General features: G+C 45.8%; 1 protein-coding gene and 1 long non-coding RNA gene across 2 annotated transcripts in view; one reads left to right on the forward strand and one right to left on the reverse strand.

Moving 5' to 3' along the window:
* Positions 1-5,343: 5,343 nt before the first annotated feature.
* Positions 5,344-5,893, forward strand: LOC142288847 (uncharacterized). The gene is made up of 3 exons (XR_012749471.1): positions 5,344-5,596; positions 5,729-5,788; positions 5,869-5,893. It is a non-coding gene; the product is annotated as an uncharacterized LOC142288847 (long non-coding RNA).
* Positions 5,894-8,782: 2,889 nt separating this feature from the next.
* LOC142288848 (uncharacterized) overlaps positions 8,783-22,035 on the reverse strand; it is a 28,700-nt gene continuing 15,447 nt past the window's right edge. Inside the window, exon 2 of the mRNA XM_075333542.1 lies at positions 8,783-8,944. Coding sequence (XP_075189657.1) covers positions 8,783-8,944 — 162 coding nt within the window. The remainder of the gene's footprint in view (positions 8,945-22,035) is intronic.

A 22,035-nucleotide genomic window follows, 5' to 3' on the forward strand; every position in this document is an offset into this window, starting at 1 on the left:
ACTGCCATTTGTACCAACAACCATTTAGGTCCTCTGTACCGATACCCCATCGAGTATAATTGCATGTCCGCTCTATTCTCCTTCCCATAATAGATTTGTAAATCAAAATGATACCACTAACACTTTATGCCATTGCTATACCCAGCAAAAAGTCATTGGGCCCCGGGACAACCCTCCCTACCCGCGGAGGGGTTAACATCCAGCTGCCACTACCTCTCCCCTGGGTGCCCAACAACAACAGCGGTGGTGTCCCACCTGCCCCGATGTACAAGAATATAACTACTATAATACTGCAACCTATGCACAAGAATATAAATACTTTAATACTGCCCCTATGCACAAGAATATAACTACTATAATACTGCCACCTATGCACAAGAATATAAATACTTTAATACTGCCCCCTATGTACAAGAATATAACTACTATAATACTGCCACCTATGCACAAGAATATAAATACTTTAATACTGCCCCCTATGTACAAGAATATAAGTACTATAATATTGCCCCTATGTACAAGAATATAACTATTATAATACTGCCTCCTATGTACAAGAATATAACTACTATAATACTGCCCCTATGTACAAGAATATTCCATAACTTTACATTCCATAATTCCATAACACAAAAATCCAATACACAAACATAAATCAAAGATTTAAGTGCTATCTATGCCTTTTGCTATCTGACTCGGTTACAGCCGGGATCGCAGACGGGAACGCTACTGTGACTCTGTGCTAGCTTTATTCAGACCGCTAGTTTCACGAACGGGAACGCTACTGTGACTCTGTGATAGCTTTATTCAGACCGCTAGTTTCACGAACGGGAACGCTACTGTGACGCGGTTCGAGCGGCTCGTTGATAACGAGACCGCTAGCGGGATCGCTATTGCGACGTTGTTCAGAACGTGACGTGATGACGTTGCTCACGTCGCCTTTGAAGTCTGTTGGGCGGCGTACATGTTCTGTTAATGCTCAGAGGCGGGAACATGGCGGCTAGGAGTCGCAGTTCTCCATGGGGGCCTGTGGAGGTCCGTTATTTAGTAAAAATGATGGTCAAAAAAGACTATTTCTGCGAGGCACAGCATGACCATCCCATGCTTCATAAGCAGGCTGTGCTGAGGCTAATTAGTAGAGGCCTGGCCCGTCGATTTGGGGTGGAGCGATCCACAACCCAAATTAGGAAGAAACTGGCAGACCTGCGCTATAAATCCAGTGATCTCCTCGCCAGCATCCGAGCAGACATCGAGAGGCGTCATGGTGAGTGCTGTTTAGCGGCTTTGGTCCGGTTCGGTTTTGTTTACCCATGAACAACCCATGGCTTTATGGTTCATGGATCATGGATCTAAACATCGGTGTTACCATTTAGTAAACATGTTAAATCTAATATCCCCAAAAATATATTGTAGGATCACCTTTTATGGCCTAGAGCATACCTGGGCAAGGGGCGGCCCGCGGGCCACATCCGGCCCGCCTACTCTCTGTGACCGGCCCGCCTGGCTCCGGGCATCCTTGCTGGCCGGTCACTGATGAGGGCAATCTGACGTGTTGTCCAGAGCTCCAGGCTCCGGGCGGCCTGTGGTCAGATTGCCCTCATCACACGCTGCGTGCCGGCAGGGAACAGAGGACTGATACTGCAGCACCGCACAGTGCAGCAGCGGAAGACAGGAATCTGTTCTCTGTTTCCTGCCGACACTTTCCCTGTGACACACACGCACGCGCCCTGATGTCGTCAGTACGGCGCGCGTGTGTGTCATTTGAAAAGTTCCCGCCCCGGCAGGAGAAGAAGATGCAGCAGCCGGACCCCGTACGGAGAGAGGAGGCAGCTCAGCGGGGAGCCGTACAAGAGAAGAAGGATGTCAGTGGGAGCCCGGGTGTAGTGATGTATATTACAGGTGGATATAGGGGTGTAGTGATGTATATTACAGGTGTATATGGGGGTGTAGTGATGTAGTATATGGGGATTGTTTGTGTATATATGTCTATAGCGTGTGTGTATGTATGTGTGCGTGCGTGCAGAGAGTAAAGCCCGTAACTGCGAGTGGTACCATGTGCTCTCTCCCCGCCCCCTGCAGCGCCATTCCGCCATTACAGGGCCTGATTGCATTTCTCCGGTACCTGTTTGCATACATGTGTCAGGTACCGGCGAAAACACGAGTCTGTGAAATAAAAAGATTTTCCATATTTACCTGCTTTCTTCAGCTCTGCTGCCTCCCGCTCCTGACCACTGCTCATTCATTGATTATTCACCGCACTCAGGACCTGGAAGCCGGAGCGGCGCGATGACAGCACCGGGCACAGCACCGTTGAGGGCATCAACGCAGGGACAGGTGAGTATTCTGCAAGCACAGTGGCCTCCAGGAGGTCATCAGAGTTTCCAATGAACTTTGATGACCATCCTGCGACACCCACGCTACAGCTTCATGGGTTCATCAGAGTTCATTGGGAACTGTGACGAGTCCCCGAGATGCTCCGGCTTCCAGGTTCTCAACATACACACACACCTGTATACTCACCCAGCGATGCGGTCCCCAGCACTGTCCCTGCTTCCAGCTGCTCACTGCAGTGAATATTCAGTGAGTATAATTACCATCGATAAGGAGCGGGAGGCAGCAGAGCCAGAGACAGCAGCGCTGGAGAGAGGTAAATATAGAAAATCTTTTTATTAAAAAGACCCGTGTTTTCTCTGGTATTTGTCACACTGATGTCACACAGATCACATCAGTGTGCGATCCGTGTGACACCTGTGCTGCCAGAGAAAAAAAGGATAGGTGTGCATGCAGGGCCACGAGGGGTCACACAGTCCGTAACTTACTGTTTGTGTATGAAGGATAGTATATATGCTATATACAGTATTGGTTAAAACTGAGTTAATTATATTAGTCCGGCCCTCTAAAACCATCCCAATTTCTCATGCGGCCCCATGGGAACATTAATTGCCCACCCCTGGCCTACAGGCTACTTTACACACTGCGATATCGGTCCCGATATCGCTACTGTGGGTACCCGACCCCATCTGTTGTGCGGCACGGGCAAATCGCTGCCCGGCACGGGCACAACATCGCCCAGAGCCGTCACCTATACTTACCTGTCCGGCGACGGTGTCTTTCTAAGGGTGGCGGTCCGTGCGGCGTCACAGCCACGTCAATGAACCGCCGCCCAATAGCAGTGGAGGGGCGGAGATGAGCGGGACGTAATATCCCGCTCACCTCCTTCCTTCCGCAATGTGGCCGGGAGGCATGGAAGGGGAGCTTCCTCGTTCCTGTGGCGTCACACGCAGCGATGTGTGCTGCCGCAGGAATGAGGAACAACTTCGTTACTGCTGCATTCACGATTTTTGAGAATGGACACCCATGTCGCCGATTAGCGTTTTTGCACGTTTTTTCAACGATGCAAAATCGCTCATCGGAGTCACACGCAACAGACGGCATCGCTAATGCGGCCGGTTGTGCGTCAAGAATTCCGTGATGCCATCGACTTATATTTGCGATGTCGTAGTGTGTCAAGCCCCCTTTAATGGTGTTGGACGCAGCTTACAGCAATAAAAAGTGGTGTGAGGTTCCCGCAGAAAACATATGGGAACATTGACTGAAAAATCTGAAAAGTTCTGTCTGGTGGAAAAATGAAAGGTATTGAAAAAAATCAGTAAAACAAAAATAATAGAACACATGGGTGCTGAACAAGTTATCGAGGACCTGTCACCCACTCCCCACGCATGCATAAGTGCAGCAATGAATGCAGCATACATACTTTCATAACATGGACATTAACTGTGATATTCTTCCCCGACACTGGTGACCCAGTGATTACAATTGGAAAAACATGGCACAAAATGCCAATGACCAATCATTAAAATAAAAAAAAAAATCTTAATTTATATAAAATTTACAAAGAATAATAATACAATTGTGTAAAATATGAGGTAGTTTGGCGAGGACCCAAAGGAGGGGATTTATTTCTGAAACATATGAACTAGAAATATACACACACATATGGCTTCTAAACTTGCTCACTCAGATATGCAACGAGATAAGAAGGATAGTCAGATGACTGGACAATGCTCCAAACGCGATTAGAACAAGGTTGTTTGGAAAGCACAGTGTAGTTCAAATGCAATATATTGCAAAGAAAATAATCACATTATACCGAGATATCTAGTGTGCATATCAGAGGGACAAGGTGGCGAAAAAGAGCTAATTATCCTTTGTAAAAGGTATGGTATGCAAACTTGATCATAGGTAAATTTCAGATACCTAAAAACTTCAATGCTCCTGGGGTAATGGGATTATTTACTCTTTGCATATATTAGGATTTGATCAACACTGTGCCAGTCTTTACAAAAACCATTTCGCAATAAACCATGCTGTGTAATCGCGTTTGGAGTATTGTCCATTGACCTGATTATCATTGTTATCTCAGTGCATATCTAAAGAAAATAATTACATTATACCAAGATATCTAGTGTGCATATCAGAGGGTCAAGGTGGCGAAAAGGAGCTAATTATCTAACTTGATCATAGGTAAATTTCGGATACCTCAAAACTTCAATGCTCCTGGGGTATAATGGGTTTATTTTCTCTTTGCATTTGCATCTCTGATTATCATTGTTATCTCGGTGCATATCAGAGTGACATTAGAAGCCTTGAGTACAAGCCATATGTTATACTATTTACAGAACAGAATAAAATAGAATAATTTAAGTGATTGATTTTTGTGCCTTGTTTTTCCAATGAATGCAGCATGTTTGCTGCTTTGAGGCAAGTGGTCCCCATGTGTCTGGTGCCCCTAGAAAAAGGTTTGTCAAACATACGTAAAAAAGCAGGCTATACACGGGCTTTACATGCTACAATATATCTACCGATGTGTCGGCGGGGTCACGTTGTAAGTGATGCACATCCGGCATCGTTAGAGATATTGTAGTCTGTAAAACCTACATGCGATTACGATTAAACGAATAACCGTTCATCGCATACACGTCGTTCAATTACTAAAAATTGAACGTCTGGTTGCTCAATGTTCCCGAGGCAGCACACATCGCAGTGTGTGACACCCCGGGAATGATGAACTGCAACTTACCTGCGTCCCGCTTCTTACGTATGGATGGTCGTATAGAAGGGTAAGTACTTGTGACAGGAACAAAGCATAGGTGCGACACGGTCAACAAATTTCAGTTGTCGCACATAAGATGGGGGCGTGTCACATCACATACGATATCGTATGCAGAATTGTATGGTGTAAAGTAGGCGTAAGCCATAGTGGCCTGGAGTTATGCGCTCAATAAAAGTTTTCTCCTATACCTAGGACCACCTCCAGCTGCACAGGCAGCTCCACCATCTCCACCCTCTCCGGCTGTGGATCCACCATCTCCGCCAGCTCCACCATCTCCTGCTGCGGATCCACCATCCCCGCCGGCTCCACCATCTCCTGCTGCAGATCCACCACCTCCGCCTGCTGCGCCTGCTGGGACACCCTCTCCTTCTCCAACCCCATCACCTGCTGCAACCCCATCTCTTCCTTCAACCCCATCACCACCTTCTACCCTGTCTCCCCATACTTCTCCTTCTAACGATGCCTTCTCCCCCGCATCAGTTGGTGAGTTTTGTGCAGGCTACCCTTCCTGTAATTTATGCACATAACATGGTGTCCCTACAAGTTGTAAAGGATACAGGGATGTTTAAATGATGGTGGGCTGTCGTGTACTAATATTTGATTTGTGTTCCCTAGCCACAGGATCTGGTTGGGCCATCAGCGCCTCAGAGGAAGAAGGTGATGAACCCCAGAACCGTAAGTGGTCAACCAAAAACATATACCTGACAGTTCGATGTTGGAACAAGGATGGTTAACTTTTCCCATTCCCTCCACAGAAATCCCCACACTACAGGACCTGGTGGAATCACAACGGCGTTTGTCAGAAGCCGTCCGGCGTCATGGGGAGATGCTGGAACAGTTTTTGGCAGCCCAACAGCAGGGCCACTAAATGTGAATGTTTGTGATTTAAATGTTTTTTTTTGTTTTGTATGTCACATAAATCTTTCTAGTTTATTTTCGCTGTTGCTTACATTTTTGGACAAAACTTTCAAACAGGGTTTGGGAACCTATTTACTGCCGGGGACCATTTGGAATTTTCTACCAACCAACGGGGGCCACACCAAATTATCAACTTGAACACGACCAGGCTATATTTGTTAAAATAATTAATAAAATCAGCCCCAGAGTGGTGGCTGGAGAGACTGTGATGTTCGGTGAGATGGATCATTTTGATTCTCACCACTACATTTCCATGTTTGTCTTGGTCTGGAGAGGCTGGGGGCATACACAACACAGGAGAAGCTAGGGCATATACATCACAGGAAACACTGAGGCATATACATCCCAGGAGAGGCTGCGTCATATACATCCCTTAAGAGTATGGGGCATATACATCACCCTGAGCAGTAGTTGGCAGCACAAAGAGCACTGTGCCGCCCTGGCAAAACCTGGGTGTTACAGAGGTCTGCATACATGTTATTGATGCTGATTTAACTCTCCCTTGGGGAGGTTCCCACACACAAACACACACCAGCCAATCAGACCCCACTCACCCCCTCCCCACGAAAACAGGAGGACATCAAGACTGTACAGTGGCAACAAGGTTTTTTTTTTTTTCAATGATCTTGACTGTCCAGGGGAGGGTGTGTGTGTGTGTGTGATGTTACCTCTGAGACCACCTGGCTAGTCCAGGGCGTCACATAAGCAGCCCCTGTGTGGGGCTGGGGTGAGTGGTACTCACGGCCTCAGGAATGGGCCAGCCTCTTGTGGGACCCGAAGTGGACCAGGAGAGGGGTGCCAGCTGTCGGGACCCAGTACGGACCAGTGTGAAAAGAAGACACATACCTCGGGCAGGAAAAGATCACCTGAATTACACACACGGGTGTGGGACCCGTCTTCACAGCAGCGGGCCGTTGGCACCTGTTACCAGCAACTTGGTTAATTACTGGACTGGGGTTAGTTATTGGTTTATACTGTGAGTACTCCTGCACCACCCGGTACAAGGCGAGGACTGTACCCGTCACTCTACAAACTACCTCTCCCAATTGGGCCCTGGGACTATAAATCCCCCTACCCGTGGAGGGTATCCCACCTAGCTGCCCCACACCATCAGTCCCGGGCACGGTCCCCAGAGGCAGTGGCGGTGCCACCACCTTATCAACGCAACCCACGGGTGGCGTGACAGACAATTCCCCCTACCTAATCCCCCTCTTTTTTGGGAGCTTGACATTACAGACCGGGTCACGACACCGGGATACCTGCAGAAGTAACCCCTTGGCCAGGATCTCATTTCCCCCCCAATCCCTGGGCAACACAGCAATAGGTGGCAGCACAAAGAGCTGTAGGTGGCATAACACAAACAGCACTGACAGTGACAGCACTAGAAGGCAGCTCGGAGAGCATTAGGTGACAGCACTATAAGGCAGCAGGGAGAGCACTATGTTCCCCACCACAGCTTTAAAACAAAGAACCCACAAAAACATTCTTAATTAAAAAAAAAACACCCACACACACACATTATATATGTGCATCTGTAGAGTTGTGCCATGATGGCGACCCTGACCTCCACCCAGCCCTTTACCCCGTGAATAATGTTATGCAGAATTCATGAAAGCTGTACAAAAGTTTGAAATCAAAGACATTTTTTATTACAATTCCCTAACATTGCTTAAACAACAACAAAAACAGCATAAATATTATAACAAAAAACAAAAACTATAAATTTTGATATTGGTTACTAGAGTCATTTAAATGTTGCCTCTGTGGGCTGAAAAATTGGTTCATTGGGGGGAACATGGGATACTGTGCGGGGGGGTCATGCTGGAGGTGCGGTCAAGGCTCCATCCTCATCCATGGCACTTGGTTCCATGAAGAGTGTTGTTGATGATCTACTTCGCACACTTTTGAGGAGTCTGTCAGTTTCCCCAATGCCACCTTGTTGAGGGCCTCCAGCATGACCCTTTCGACATGACCTCTTTGTTTGTCATCCAGCTTACGGAGTCTTTCATCCGTAAGCTGGGCAAATCCGCAAATGGATGGTCTGCTGTGCTGCTCCAGGATTTTCTTCGCCATATCCATAAGGTCTGTTGATGATGTGTTGTTCGGCTGCCTCTTACGGGTTGAGGAGATCCGCCGCGGTAATGGAGCTTCTGCGGTCTCCTCGGAAGTCCCGGCAATTTCATCATCACCACCTGTCGCTATTGGCCCAGCTTCACAACGATCCTGCGGAACAATAAAAATGATGTTAAACTCAGATATCATGAGCAACAGGCACAGGGATACACATGCACTGGAAACTAATGGGAGGGGCAGACTAGTACTACAAGATATGAAATGTCATTACATGGTATGAAAATAGAGTGTGGAGAAACTAGTAAAGGAGTATACTTATCTGAACTGGAAGGGATACATTTTGAAATCTGCAACAGTAATCATAGAAAACCGTAGTAACTATTTTCAATTAAATAATGCCATGTACATCAAAAGTTTCACAAAGGTACTTACATCTCCAACTGTGGTGTCAGACCGGACCTCAGGCTGTGTTCCGGGACCAAAGGACAGCGATGTTATTGTACGTGGTACCTCTTGGTCTCTTATGAAGGCCAGCAAATCGTAGTACCAAAGCTTTGGAACGTAAAGTTCCTCCGTTCCGGCACCAGATTTGCTGGCCTTCTCCACCTTATTTAGTTCCTTTTTATAAACGGTGCGAAGACCCTGGATTTTCTTTCGCACAATCTCAGTTGTAATGGTCTAAGTAGGGTTATGCCTCTGGAACAATTCAACAAGCTGCTCATAGGCCTGCTTTTTCTTGTATCGATTGCTATAATCGACAGACTTAATCTTCCACAAACAAGGCAGGGATCGATACATATCAATCATCTCCCTTATAAATTCTTGTTTGTTGGAAGACATCTGAAAAAAAAGGAAATTAATGTATTACTACATTGTTATAAACTAAGCACAAGAATATAGCTGCTATAATACTGCCACCTACGTACAACTACTTTAATACTGCTCCTATGTCCAATAATATAACTACTATAATACGGCCCCCTATGTACAAGAATATAACTACTATCATACTGCCCCCTATATACAAGAATTTAACTACTATAATACTGCCCCTATGCACAAGAATATAACTACTATAATACTGCCCCTATGTACAAAAATATAACTACTATAATACTGCCCCTATGTACAAGAACATAACTATATGTACAGCGGTATTGAATATATAAATATATATACATATATACCTATATATATATATATATATATATATATATATATATATATATATGTAGAAAATAGCTATATGTTCAAGAATATAATTGCTATAATACTGGCCCCATAGATATATTTATTTTTATATATATATATATATATATATATATATATATATATATATATATTCCTATGTACAGGAATAGAAAAGCTATAATACTTCCCCCTATGTACATAGATAAATATAACTATAATACTGCCCCAATATACAAGAATACAGTTGCTATATTAATGTCACGATGTACTAGAATATTGGTATAATACTGCCCAAAATTACTTACCTTTAAGTCAGGAGAATATTAAAAATCCAAGACGAAATCAACAAATTGAAAGAATCACTGCAGCAAACTGCGTTCTGAAAAAGCTCAGGTAGAGTGAATGGAAGCGCTACTGCGTCGTCTTTTGTTTGATACGGTCACCCAATCAGGCGACGCTGTAGTGATGACCAATCGGAACAGAGGGGCGTGAAGAAAGACAACGCAAAGCGCTGTAGCGATCACCAATAGGAACAGAGGGGCGTGAAAAGAGATAACGCAAACCGTATCTAGGGGTTAAAACCACACCTCTGACTCGTCGTGCAATGACATGTCTGAAACCACACAACGACCGTCGACGTCGCTATGATCTCTGCTCCGTCGCTGCTTTATTTAGCATGTTTGACAGCTTACTAACGATTATCTATGGTCGCTGCAACGTCACAGAATATGGTGACGTTGCAGCGACGTCGTTGTCGTCGTCGTTATGTGTGACACCAGCTTTAGAGATGTTAATAGGTTTGTCAGGAATCTCACAATAAAAAGACATTTTTCCAATACTGATGCGGACAATACTGATAGGCCCAACTCACCTGATCCTCCGACCAACAATTCTACTCATGTCCCCCTATTTTGGAATTTGAGGGAACAGATTGCGGTTACGCACTTACAAGAACTAAGTGACACCTGTACGGGTATATCTGAACCTTCTCCTTTTGTCAATAAGAACCCGAGTTTTTATCCTATTGCCTCCAGGGTTCCTGTTATGGACACGTTCCAGGACCTTATAGAATCGGAGGTCAGAAATATACTCTTGATGAAACCCCAGATTCAGGACAATTTGTCATCCTCTGAAAAAAGAGCACTTAAAGATCTGAAGGACAATAGTCACATTGTGGTCCGGGGGGCGGACAAGGGGGGCTCAGTAGTAGTGCTGGACAGCAAACTGTATGAAAGAGAGATTAATACCATATTGAGTGATAAATCCACTTACAGGCAATTGCCTTGCGATCCCACATCTGATTTTTCCTCAAAGTTACGGGTCCTCTTCTCACAAGGTTTTCAATGGGGAGTTCTTAATGAAAAGGTCCACGAATATCTTTTTGTCGACTCTCTGGTGTGTCTCATTTTTCAAGGCCTTCCCAAGGTCCATAAGGGCACTTTCCCTCCCCCATTGAGACCCATAGTAGCCAGCACTGGGTCTCTAACCAGCAATCTGAGTGACTGGCTAGATCATTATATCCAGCCGCTCATGAAACGTACTATTGGTCATATTAGAGACACAAAGAGTCTCTTACAGGATTTGGAGATGTCCTGGACGAGTGGTTCTTTTTGGATAATAAGCGACGTGGTCTCATTATATCCTAGCATACCGTATAGGGAAGCCTTACAGGCTCTGTATTTTCATCTAAATAAATACAGCTCATTTGACGATGTCCTCAAAGAATTCATTCTCATGACAACAGGTTTTCTGTTGACCCACAATTTTTTCCAGTTTAACTTAACATTTTATCTCCAGATAGCCGGTTGTCCTATGGGGGCATGTTTTTCATGTGCATTGGCTAATATTTACATGGCCTACTGGGAAGAGAAATATATCTATACAAGTGATAATCCATTGTTGCATACCATTATTTGGTATGCAAGATATATTGATGATCAAGTTATGATATGTAATACAGGAGATTTTGATATCCCCCAGGAGGCCATGGAAGCCGTCAATGCACATTTTAACAACAACCCTCTCAATTTGAGATTTACCATGAACCTATATATGGACTCAGCTCCCTTCCTGGACATCCTGCTATCTGGCGACCCCTTGACTGGTTCCATTCATTCTGTTCTGTATAGGAAGCCTATTTGTGGCAATACCTCTCTCCATGCGAGTAGCTGTCACATGCCCCACACCTTACAGAATTTACCTGTGGGTGAGCTCTTACGAGCGAAGCGTTTATGCTCATCTGAAGCTTCCTATCGTTGTGAAGCTGTCCGCATTAGAGAGAGACTCAGTGGGAGGGGGTATCCTGATCGGACTTTGAACAGGGCCTCTTCTATTGTTGAGAATAGGACCAGAACCAATCGGTTGCGGATGCCCTGGAAAGACCCATCTCAGAGGAGGAGTACTGGGCTGCAATTAAAAATTCCCCCACTGGTAAGGCCCCTGGCCCAGATGGCTTCCCCCTGCTTTACTACAAAAAGATGGGCTCCATGCTGCTCCCCCATTTCTCTCTGCCTTTAACAATATCTCACTCTCCGAAAAGGTCCACTTGCCGAGAGACTCTTTGGCCGCTAATATAGTAGTCATCCCTAAAGAGAGTAAAGACCCTACCTCTTGTTCTAGTTACCGACCCATCTCCCTCCTCAACACAGACTTGAAGCTCTTCACCAGAATATTATCAGAGAGACTCTCTCCATTGCTGGGGGGGATTGTCAACCCGGACCAGGCTGGGTTCATGATGGGAAGGGAAGCGAGGGACAACACCACTAAGGCGCTGAACTTAATCCACAGGGCTAATTCGGAAGGGTTGCCCCTGATGCTCCTGTCGACCGACGCAGAAAAAGCGTTCGACAGAGTCAATTGGATATTCATGGAGGAGGTTCTGCGGGAGGTGGGGTTGGGGAGGATGATGCTCAGGTGGATATGCTCTCTGTATAGTAACCCCTCTGCCGCGGTCAGGGTGAACGGTCTGGGTGAACGGTCTCCTTTCAGATAGATTTCCCATTCTTAACGGCACAAGGCAGGGATGCCCCCTCTCACCCCTGATCTTTATCCTGACCCTGGAACCCCTGCTTAGCCGAATTAGAGGTAACATTGACAGGAATGATACCAGGCCACATAGGTTTGAGCTCTAAGCCTGAGCCATAACCACGATTTTCAGGTGTTTCAAGCCTCCCCTGATGAGCAGTCGTTGTGAAACGCGTCGGAAGTCACCTGCTTGATGGATATTAGGGTCAGCCACAACAGGGCCAGCTGTGGACTGCCCTTGTAAGGGCGGGAGTTTTTGTGGATTATCTTAGGGTCAGTTGTATCCCAGACAGGGCCAGTGACCAAGCCACTGCTCCCCAAGTGCCGGTAGTTGGACTAAGCAGCACTGGAGAAGGACGACACCTCACCGACAAAAAGACTGGGTGAGATGGTTCCACTTTAAGTGGTCCTAATATTGCACTGTATATGACATCCTATTGTCCCTGACCCCTGCCGTTGTTTGTATAGAGCATGGTACAGGTATTATGAGGTCATTATTTCCTGGGCACCGCATGTCATGGTGCATATGTTTGGTTGTCCCCTGATAGAGCGTATCACACTAGCTTAGCTCTATAGTGGGACATTCACACTATTTTTGGTCTGGTGTTGATGACGCTGAGTGACAACATTCTGTCTGTTGAGTGGCATGCTACTTCTTGTGTATACATTTATCTTTGAAGGCTGCACTTACACAGCATCTGTCTAATCAGCGATACCACATCAGCTTTTTGTGTGTTGAAAAACTCATTACATCTCCGGTGTTGTTCATCTAGGTGAACGTTACCCGTTCCCCTTTTTCTGTAAATGATGGTGCCATAGATACACGCAGCACACATTGGTCCCATCATTTCCAGGTTTTAAATGGTGTTTGGATCACAGTTTGTATATTTATTTTAAATAACCCAATTAAAGGTTAAGTTTTATTATCACATGTTGCTAGATCTATATAAGTTGTACATGTTGGAATTCTTTTCTAATACCTACTGGTTCTGAATTGGTGCTATATTCATAACATTGACATTTCCGGCCCTATAGTTGCTGGTTCCACCTACAAAATTGCGGCGTACGCGGACGACTTACTTTTCTTTATTACCAACCCTCGGGTCTCCCTGCCCAATCTACTGAGAGAGCTGGAAACATACTCCTCTCTTTCTAATTTTAGAATTAACATGTCAAAATCGGAGGCTATGAATGTATCTCTCCCCCAAGATCATGTTATTTCGCTACAATCTGCGTTCGGGTTTAAGTGGGCTAATCACTCTCTGAGGTACCTGGGGGTCCAGCTGGCAGCGGACACTAGCCAACTATATAAGCTGAATTATCTCCCTCTCCTGCAGTCCATTAGAACAGACTGCGCAAATTGGGCGAGGGGCCTTTTCACATGGTTTGGGAGATGTGCAATATTGAAGATGAATATATTACCACGACTTCTATACCTCTTCCAGGCCCTGCCAATTAAGATCCCGAGCTCTTTCTTCAAGGAATTGGCCTCACTATATACTAAATTTATCTGGGCGAATAAGCCGGCGAGACTTTCCCGTTCCCTACTGTGCAGACCTAAGTGTAGGGGAGGGCTGGGAATACCTGATATGAAAAAATATTACTGGGCCACACATATGGTTAGGGTTCTGGATTGGTGCCACCACTCTAGGATGAAACCATGGGTCGCCCTGGAACAGAGCTTCTCGGAGGTACATTTACCGGCCATGCCTTGGGTCGCAAGCTTTTTCCCGTCTACTTTGAGATCTCACCCCACTATTGGCGCTACTCTGGAATGCTGTTCGAGGGGCGAGGTTCGGCGCCTCCTCCTGCCGTTGCCTTCCCCCATGTCACCAATTATAGGAGATCCGGATTTCCGTCCTGGCCTCTTGGACCCAGTTTTTCGGAGCTGGGTACAGGGGGGCAGATTCAGAGCTTACCAGCTGGGAGGGGAGGGTGACTGGCTATCTCTTTCGGATATTTGTGGTCTCCTGCCTCCGGACCCCCTGGGGAGATGGAGGGCCATGCAGTTGAGGCATTTCATGAGCTCCCTTCCCTGCTTCGCCCGGTATGCTGGGCCTCCCACAAGATTCGAGAAATTGTGCTTGGGAGAGGGGGCCCTGCGGCACTCACTTTCCCTGGCATACAATTTGCTATCAGACCCGGGAGATTTGCCCACCCCGGTCTATTTGCGGCAGTGGGAAAGGGACCTTGGGACGGCTCTATCTGACACGCAACGAAACAACGTCCTAATGATGGCACATAAAACCTCGATCAGTTCCAGACTGTTGGAGGCCAACTTCAAACTGCTGACTAGGTGGTATAGAGTCCTGACCAGACTTCATAGGATATTCCCCTCAGTTGACCCCGTTTGCTGGAGGTGTGGCTCGGGGGAGGGTGATTACGTGCACATCTTTTGGTCCTGCCCTTCCTTGCAACGGTTTTGGTCAGAAGTGAGGGAGGTAATTAGACTGGTGACCGGCACGGTTGAGACATTGGGTTCGGAACTGTTTATCTTACAGCTTTTGGAACTCCCGGCTCCTAGATACAAGCGCTCTTTGCTTAGATTTCTGGTAATGGCTGCCAGGTCTTGCATCCCGCTTGGCTGGAAGTCTTCTACCACCCCCACACTGGCACAGTGGGTTTCAAGGGTTAACGACCTAAGGCACATGGAGGACTTGACATCCTCTCTCAATGACAGACAGGAAGATTTTCATAGGACTTGGTTCCCATGGTTGGAGTTCACTCACTCGGTGGAATACGCCAGATTACTCTCTGTTCCACGGCTGCTGTGAGGCTCTGGGGAAACACTCTCCCCCCCCTTTTTTTTTTTTTTTTTCTCTCCTCTCCCCCTTTCCTCTTTTTTCTTCTCTCGCTCTCCCTTCTTCTCACTTCTTTGTCCCCTATCTTCCCCTATTCTCCCCTCCCCCCCTATTCCCCTTTAGCTCTTTCTCTTAACCTGTTCTAAACTCTTTTCGGGCTTTGCTCTCTTTCTATGTTCTGTATTCCACCCTTGTTGGGTTGGTTCATAAAAGGATTAAATTGGGCCTGACTCGAGCAGTTGCAGCGACTAGATATGTACAGGGGTGCGGAAGGGTGGGCTACATGTCAATGTTAAATATTTGAAATCTGTTATTCTGTTCTTTGTGGAGCAGGTGTTACTTTGTATGTTCTCGAGTCGGTCATTAAAATAAAGAATTTAAAAAAAAAAAAAGAACCAATCGGTTGGAAGATCACCCTGTTTCCTCAGTATCTAGAAATCGTGTGACTTTTTCAACACCATTTAGCACTGATTTTTTTCAAATTAAACAGACCATCCAGCGTTTTATCCCCCTTTTACGTCAGGACCCCATACTAAATTCAGTTCTTCAGCCGGGGGTCAATATAGTAGCCAAGAGAGCTCGTACCATTGGGAACCTTGTGGCACCCAGCATGTTCACATCTAAGAAATGTAACAGAACCTGGCTCAGTGTCTCTGGGTCTTATAAATGTGGGTCCGGCCGATGGGGCCTTTGCAGGTTCATGCACAATACCAAATCCCTATTAGGGAATAATGGAGAAAGCTTTGTAATTCGATCGTTTATTAATTGTGCTTCTGCACATGTGGTCTATGTGGCAACGTGCACACTATGCCGCAAGGGCTATGTCGGCTGCACCTCTAGAGCACTTAGAACCAGGATCTCTGAGCACGTCCGCATACCTTCAGCAGCTCATGACAGGACCTCCTTAAGCTATGTTGCATTGGTGAAGAAACGCTCCTTATCTGGTCTGACCAGGCACTACATTGAATGTCATTCAGCGGATTTTTCTTCCTTAGTGATCACGGGTATAGAGTCTGTTCCCAGACCACCTCGTGGGGGGGACTGGTTCCAAGCCCTGCTTTTGGCAGAGGCAAAATGGATTTTGAAGCTAAATACAAGATACCCAGGTGGCTTTAACTATCGCTCCGATTTGCGATTTATTTTTTAGATCGATAGATATAGAATAATTTCTGATCCGTTTTCTGACATTCAATGAGGTGCTTTTATGCTTATGTGTTTGTTCTAGTCATTCTTTGATGAAATTCATCCATTCCTGCACGGATGCCATAATTCGGACATATTGTAATGAGCATTCCTTCAGTCAAGCTCCACACATGTTTCATCCTGATGTATATATATTTTTTTTTTATGGTCTTTTTATCGTCAGACGATATGCACATATTGGAGCTTGCTTATTTATATTGAACAAGTCCTCTCCCCCCCCCCCTGTTTTTCACTGGAGGAGCTGCTTTTTGATATACTTTGCAAATATTGTTGAGAACCTTATAAATTTATATTTTATTTAACTTGTGATCTCCATATAATTTACTTATCAACCTAGGGTTGGGTCCTTTGGTAACTAACCCACATAATCTAATTTCATTTTTAGCTCTATCTGTATCATGAAATTTTTCGTTTCTATTCTTATGAATATATAGGGGCTTGTATTTGCAGCCCTATTGCAATTTCAGGTCAGCTCCTCTATTGAAATGATTATTAACATATGAATGAATGTTTTATGGTTTATCACGCACTATTTACTAAGGATTATATTGACCCAGTATGATGTTCCTTTTGTCCATATGCACGGCGATGTTCACCTGTTTTTTCATGCAATCATGACATCCCGCCCCTCCCTTCCGCCCATCCAGCGGGTCAGTCTATTTTAGTAATGTTGTGGTATACATGGAACACTTATGATTAAGGACTCTTTCTGTTTTTATGGTGTAGTCCGAAACGCGCAAAGTTTCCATGTATTGATTTATACCTCGGCCTTCACGATGCTTTTAATATTTCCAATAAAGATTACGGAGATTTTATCTTAAAGAAGAATCAGTGCCGGATCATCCTTTTCTTCTCTGCCTTCTTCCACAAACCGGTCGGGACTTACCGGCGGATCCGAGGCACCCGCAAGGTCTAGCAGTCCGGGCAACAGGTGAGCTGAAGAATCCCTTTTCCTTTACCCATTCTAGGCTTATCCCCAGCCTGTGCTAGTGTGCTCTGGTGGACGGAGCAAGCAGCACGCTGCGATAAAGGCACAGAAAAGCTGCAGCAGGTTTACCAGCCTCCCGAAACTGTGCTGTGTGTGTGACTCCCCCCCCCTCACTGTGAGTACTCAACCAATTGCTGCCCCCCCCCGCTCAGTGCTGTGTACCCCCTAGTACTGTGTGCACCCCCTCGTGCTGTGTGTACCCCCTCGTGCTGTGTACCCCCCAATGCTGTGTGTACTCCCTAATGCTGTGTGTATCCCCTAGTGCTGTGTGTACCCCCTAGTGCTGTGTGTACCCCCTAATGCTGTGTGTACCCCCTAGTACAGTAAGTACCCCCTAATGCTGTGTGTACCCCTTAATGCTGTGTGTACCTCCTAATGCTGTGTACCCCCTTGTGCTGTGTGTACCCCCCAGTGCTGTGTACCTCCTAGTACAGTGTGTACCGCCAGTGCTGTGTACCCCCTCATGCTGTGTGTACCCCCCAGTGCTGTGTACCTCCTAGTACAGTGTGTACCCCCCAGTGCTGTGTACCTCCTAGTACAGTGTGTACCCCCTAATGCTGTGTGTATTCCCTTGTGCTGTGTGTATCCCCTAATGCTGTGTGTTCCCCCTAATGCAGTGTACCCCCTAATGCTGTGTACACCCCAGTGCTGTGTACTCCCTAGTACAGTGTGTACCCCCTAAGCACGGTGTAACCCCTCACTGCTGTCCGTGCCCCCCTAGTGCTGTCTGTACCCCCTGGGTGATGTCTACGCCCCCCCCAGTGCTGTCCGCACCACCTAATGCTGTCCATGCTGCACCCAGTGCTGTCCATGCCACGGTGAGTGCTGTCTGTGCCCCCCTTATGCTATCCATGCTCCCCAGTGCTGTGTGTCACCCCTCAGTACTGTGTACCTCCCAGTGCTCTTAACTCGCTACTGCTGTCTGTACCCTCCCACTGCTTTCTATGCCCCCCAGTCTGTGCCCTCTTGTTGATGTCTATGTTCCACCAGACCTGTCTGTCTCCCTAGTGATGCCACCTAGTGCTGTCCATGCTGCCACCCAGTGCAGTCCGTGCTGCCACCCAGTGCAGTCCGTGCTGCCACCCAGTGCAGTCCGTGCTGCCACCCAGTGCTGTCCCTGTCCCCAGTCATGTCTGTGCCACTGCCAGGGCTGTCCATGCCCCCTACTGATGTATATGCCCCAGCCCCTCCTGTGATATAAACTCCCAGTGTCTCCTGTAATTTATGCACCCCTGCCCCTCCTGTGATGTTTATGCCCCCAGCATCTCCAGACAGAGACAAACCTGGAAAAGCAGCTGTGAGAAACAAGATGATCAATATCACCAAACATCACAATTGCACCAAAGAGAAGCAGCTCCTGCCCCCACAGTAGGGGTGAGTTAATTAATTGTTTGACCAAATATAGCAGGGTTATTTTTCAGGTTGATAATGTTGTGCGGCCCCCAAAGGTTAGTACGAAATTCCAAATGGCCCCTGCCAGTAAAAAGGTTCCCCACCCCTGCAGTAAGTGATAGACATACAAAAACACATTAAAAATATAGTGTTACAGTTGTGAGGTAGCGACCACCAATGTTGTGGATGGTCGCTATGTGTTGCAGTGGAGAAGGATTCCCTGCCCTATTGAACTGAAGATGTGACTGTGGGACCTGTAGTTTCACAGGACTTGGGTTGTAATTAAGGGTTAGCTTCCCTTTAAACTATGGGCGGCGTGATGGACAGGGCTGGAGAATCACATACCTCCACCTGTGGGTGTGTCCGGTTGGGTTTAAGAGACTGTTAGTTTTAGAGACAGAAAAAAGTCTGAGTGTGCTGCACATGGAGATTGTGTGCTGCACATGGAGATTGTGTGCTGCACATGGAGATTGTGTGCTGCACATGGAGATTGTGTGCTGCACATGGAGATTGTGTGCTGCACATGGAGATTGTGTGCTGGAGGTCTCAGTCTGTGTGAAGACTGAAGAGAGACTTCTGGAAATCAGTCCAAGTGAGGACTGGGGATAAAACTGCAGCCTGGCTGGAGGCTGCAGGAAGGAACCACAGTGAGTGGTGTTCGCTGGCAGGAGCCAGAGTGTGGAGACTCCACTATGGACATTTAATTGGACTGGAAGCCCACGGTATGTTATATTTTCCTTTAAGCCAGGAGAGGCTTTGTTACATTTTGTTTAGCAGTTTATGTTGAGTCTATTAAATAAACTGCTGGGTTTTATAAGAGACAGTGATACCTGTGTTGCCTAAGCTACCTAATACCGCTGCAAGCGAGTGAAACCCCCAAGTTTCGGTAAGCAACGTTATACAGTGTACAAAACACACAAGGATGCAGAGGGTTAACACGCTGTAAGTTGGGTTAAATTATACAAACCCTAGGAGTATAGTGAACAGATAAAGCCTAATTGGCTATTCCTTTGGATTTGGATGTAGATAATAACAGAGGTAACAGTAATAGGGCTGTCGAAATTTACAAGATGATGGTCGCGGTGTAAGTAAAGTGCAACGGCTGGCTGTAAATATATATATATATATATATATATATATATATAGTTCCGGAATTGCGACAGTGCAGACCTTCATTGGACCTGTGGGCTGACTAATAAAGTGTACATGTGCACTCAAAATTCATCGGTATAGACCTGTATGTTCCCAAATGCTGGTATCCCCATCATTGATGGGTCCATACCCAGGGACTCAACACGTGAATTTCACATATAATAGTGAGAGAATGATAGTAAAATTCTGTAGTAAATATTATATCTCATCACTATAGAAACAGGACTAAATGGTAATCTCAGCAGCCACAACTCTGCCTAATGGCTGAAATACTAATAAACGCACTGAGTAGTGGAAAATACCAAAGGCAGAAAGAGTGTGCAGGAGAGTAGAAGGCACCTTGCATTAAATTCAAAAGAGCTTGTTGCATTACCTGGTGGTATATGGGGCTGGTTCTGAAGGCAAGAGTAAACCTCCTTAAAGACTATTTTTATAAAGGAACATTTCTCCTTTCCACACCCTTGGTGACCGATTCCATGTTCTGTATGTCTTTTTGTACTGTTTTGTATTTGTTCTTTTAACCTTTACCAATAAAAACTTAATATTTTCAATCATAATTGTGCCTTATCTCCTTTCCTCCTCTTTTGATATGCCTTTCGGAGTTGGCATTACCCCCGAGGGATGCTATTGTGTTATCTCCTCGGTGTATTAATCATGGCCAAATTTATGTGTTTAATCCTTATATGATGTGTTTGCTTAATGGCGGCCGCTTGCAGTCTGACGCCGGCGCATGCGCGCTACTGTCCACCGACCCCAACGGGGAAGCGCCGCGCGTCAACGGTGCCAGCACATGCGCAGTGGCTATAGAAGCCAGTGCACATACGCAGCCCTAATGACAGCGGGCAGGTGGAGGACAGCGGGCACGCGCACCAGACTGCAGTAAGCAACTTACGTCACATTCCCATATGCTGCACTATAATATGCGCTTGCTTACTTGCTAATCACTATGCATGATATGCAAAGTTGAAGCGACCAAATGGTCATGGAAACCTATAAATTTATAAATTCCAAGTATGCCATACATAACGATTGAGACATATGGTAATTCATAACATGCATCAGGTCGTGCAATATTGAGAGAATATCCACGTCAGGAATATGAATCCATTAGAGTGGGTTCTTCACATACAAGGTGATCCTTAGAGTTGGTAGAAGTATACTGTAAACAAATACACTAATTAAAACCGATTAAAAACAATACAGGAAAACAGTGGAAGAGATCAATCAAATATAATGTACTAAATTGCATAAATGATCGTTGCTGCGCAGAGAGCCAGATGGATTAATTGGGGACTATAGAGCTAGTACACAGGCATTTTTTTAGGGGAAAGAGAGTCCAACTTATAAGAAACAAGCAAATTAATTGGTTTCATTCAATCCCATAGTTTCCAATAGTGTAATCCATTTGTATTCTTGCTGTAATAGTTTCTTATTTATATTGCCGCCTCGAATCCCTACGGACACATGTTCAATCCCCCTTACCTTAAAGGTACAGGGATCACTATCATGTTTTAATTTGAAATGTCGAGGGATCGTTTTCAATTCCTCCAAATTGGAGATGGTTTTTGAAGCGACAATGTCGCGTACGTGTTCCCTTGTCCTGACTCTTAGTTGGCGTGATATCAGCCCCATATAAAAATGTGGCCACAACCACACATCGCATAGTATATCACCTGCGTGGTGGATCAGGTGGATACTGGCGACTTTCAAATTCTTTGTCTCCCCATGATGACCTAAAGGTCTTAGTCCTGCACATATTGGTGCATGCCCTACATCCACCACAGGGGTATCTAGTATATACTTTTTTAGGATTGGTTTGGTCTGGAGAACTGGCCACTGGCCAATGGCGCCAATTTGTCGCTAATTATTTCTGTGTTTTTCACAGCATCCAGTAATAAGAATAAAATGGATTATGAAGTCAGAGAAAAGTTAATTGCTTTCAAAAATGAACGCAGTGTTCAGTGATGAGCCCATATTGGTGTCTACGGAAAGCAGTGGAGAGATGCAAAATAGTATAGATCGATATAAGGAGTTGCTGTGCAAGAGAACCAGAATCTGGTGGAATAGGGCATTTTTAGAAAAATATCTGGAGAAAAACCTCATACCACGGAGACTTAAGGGCACTTTACACTCTGCGATATCGGTATCGATATCGCTAGCGATTGTACCCACCTCCGTCG

Source organism: Anomaloglossus baeobatrachus, unplaced genomic scaffold, assembly GCF_048569485.1.
Source record: "Anomaloglossus baeobatrachus isolate aAnoBae1 unplaced genomic scaffold, aAnoBae1.hap1 Scaffold_854, whole genome shotgun sequence".
Classification (NCBI taxonomy): domain Eukaryota; kingdom Metazoa; phylum Chordata; class Amphibia; order Anura; family Aromobatidae; genus Anomaloglossus; species Anomaloglossus baeobatrachus.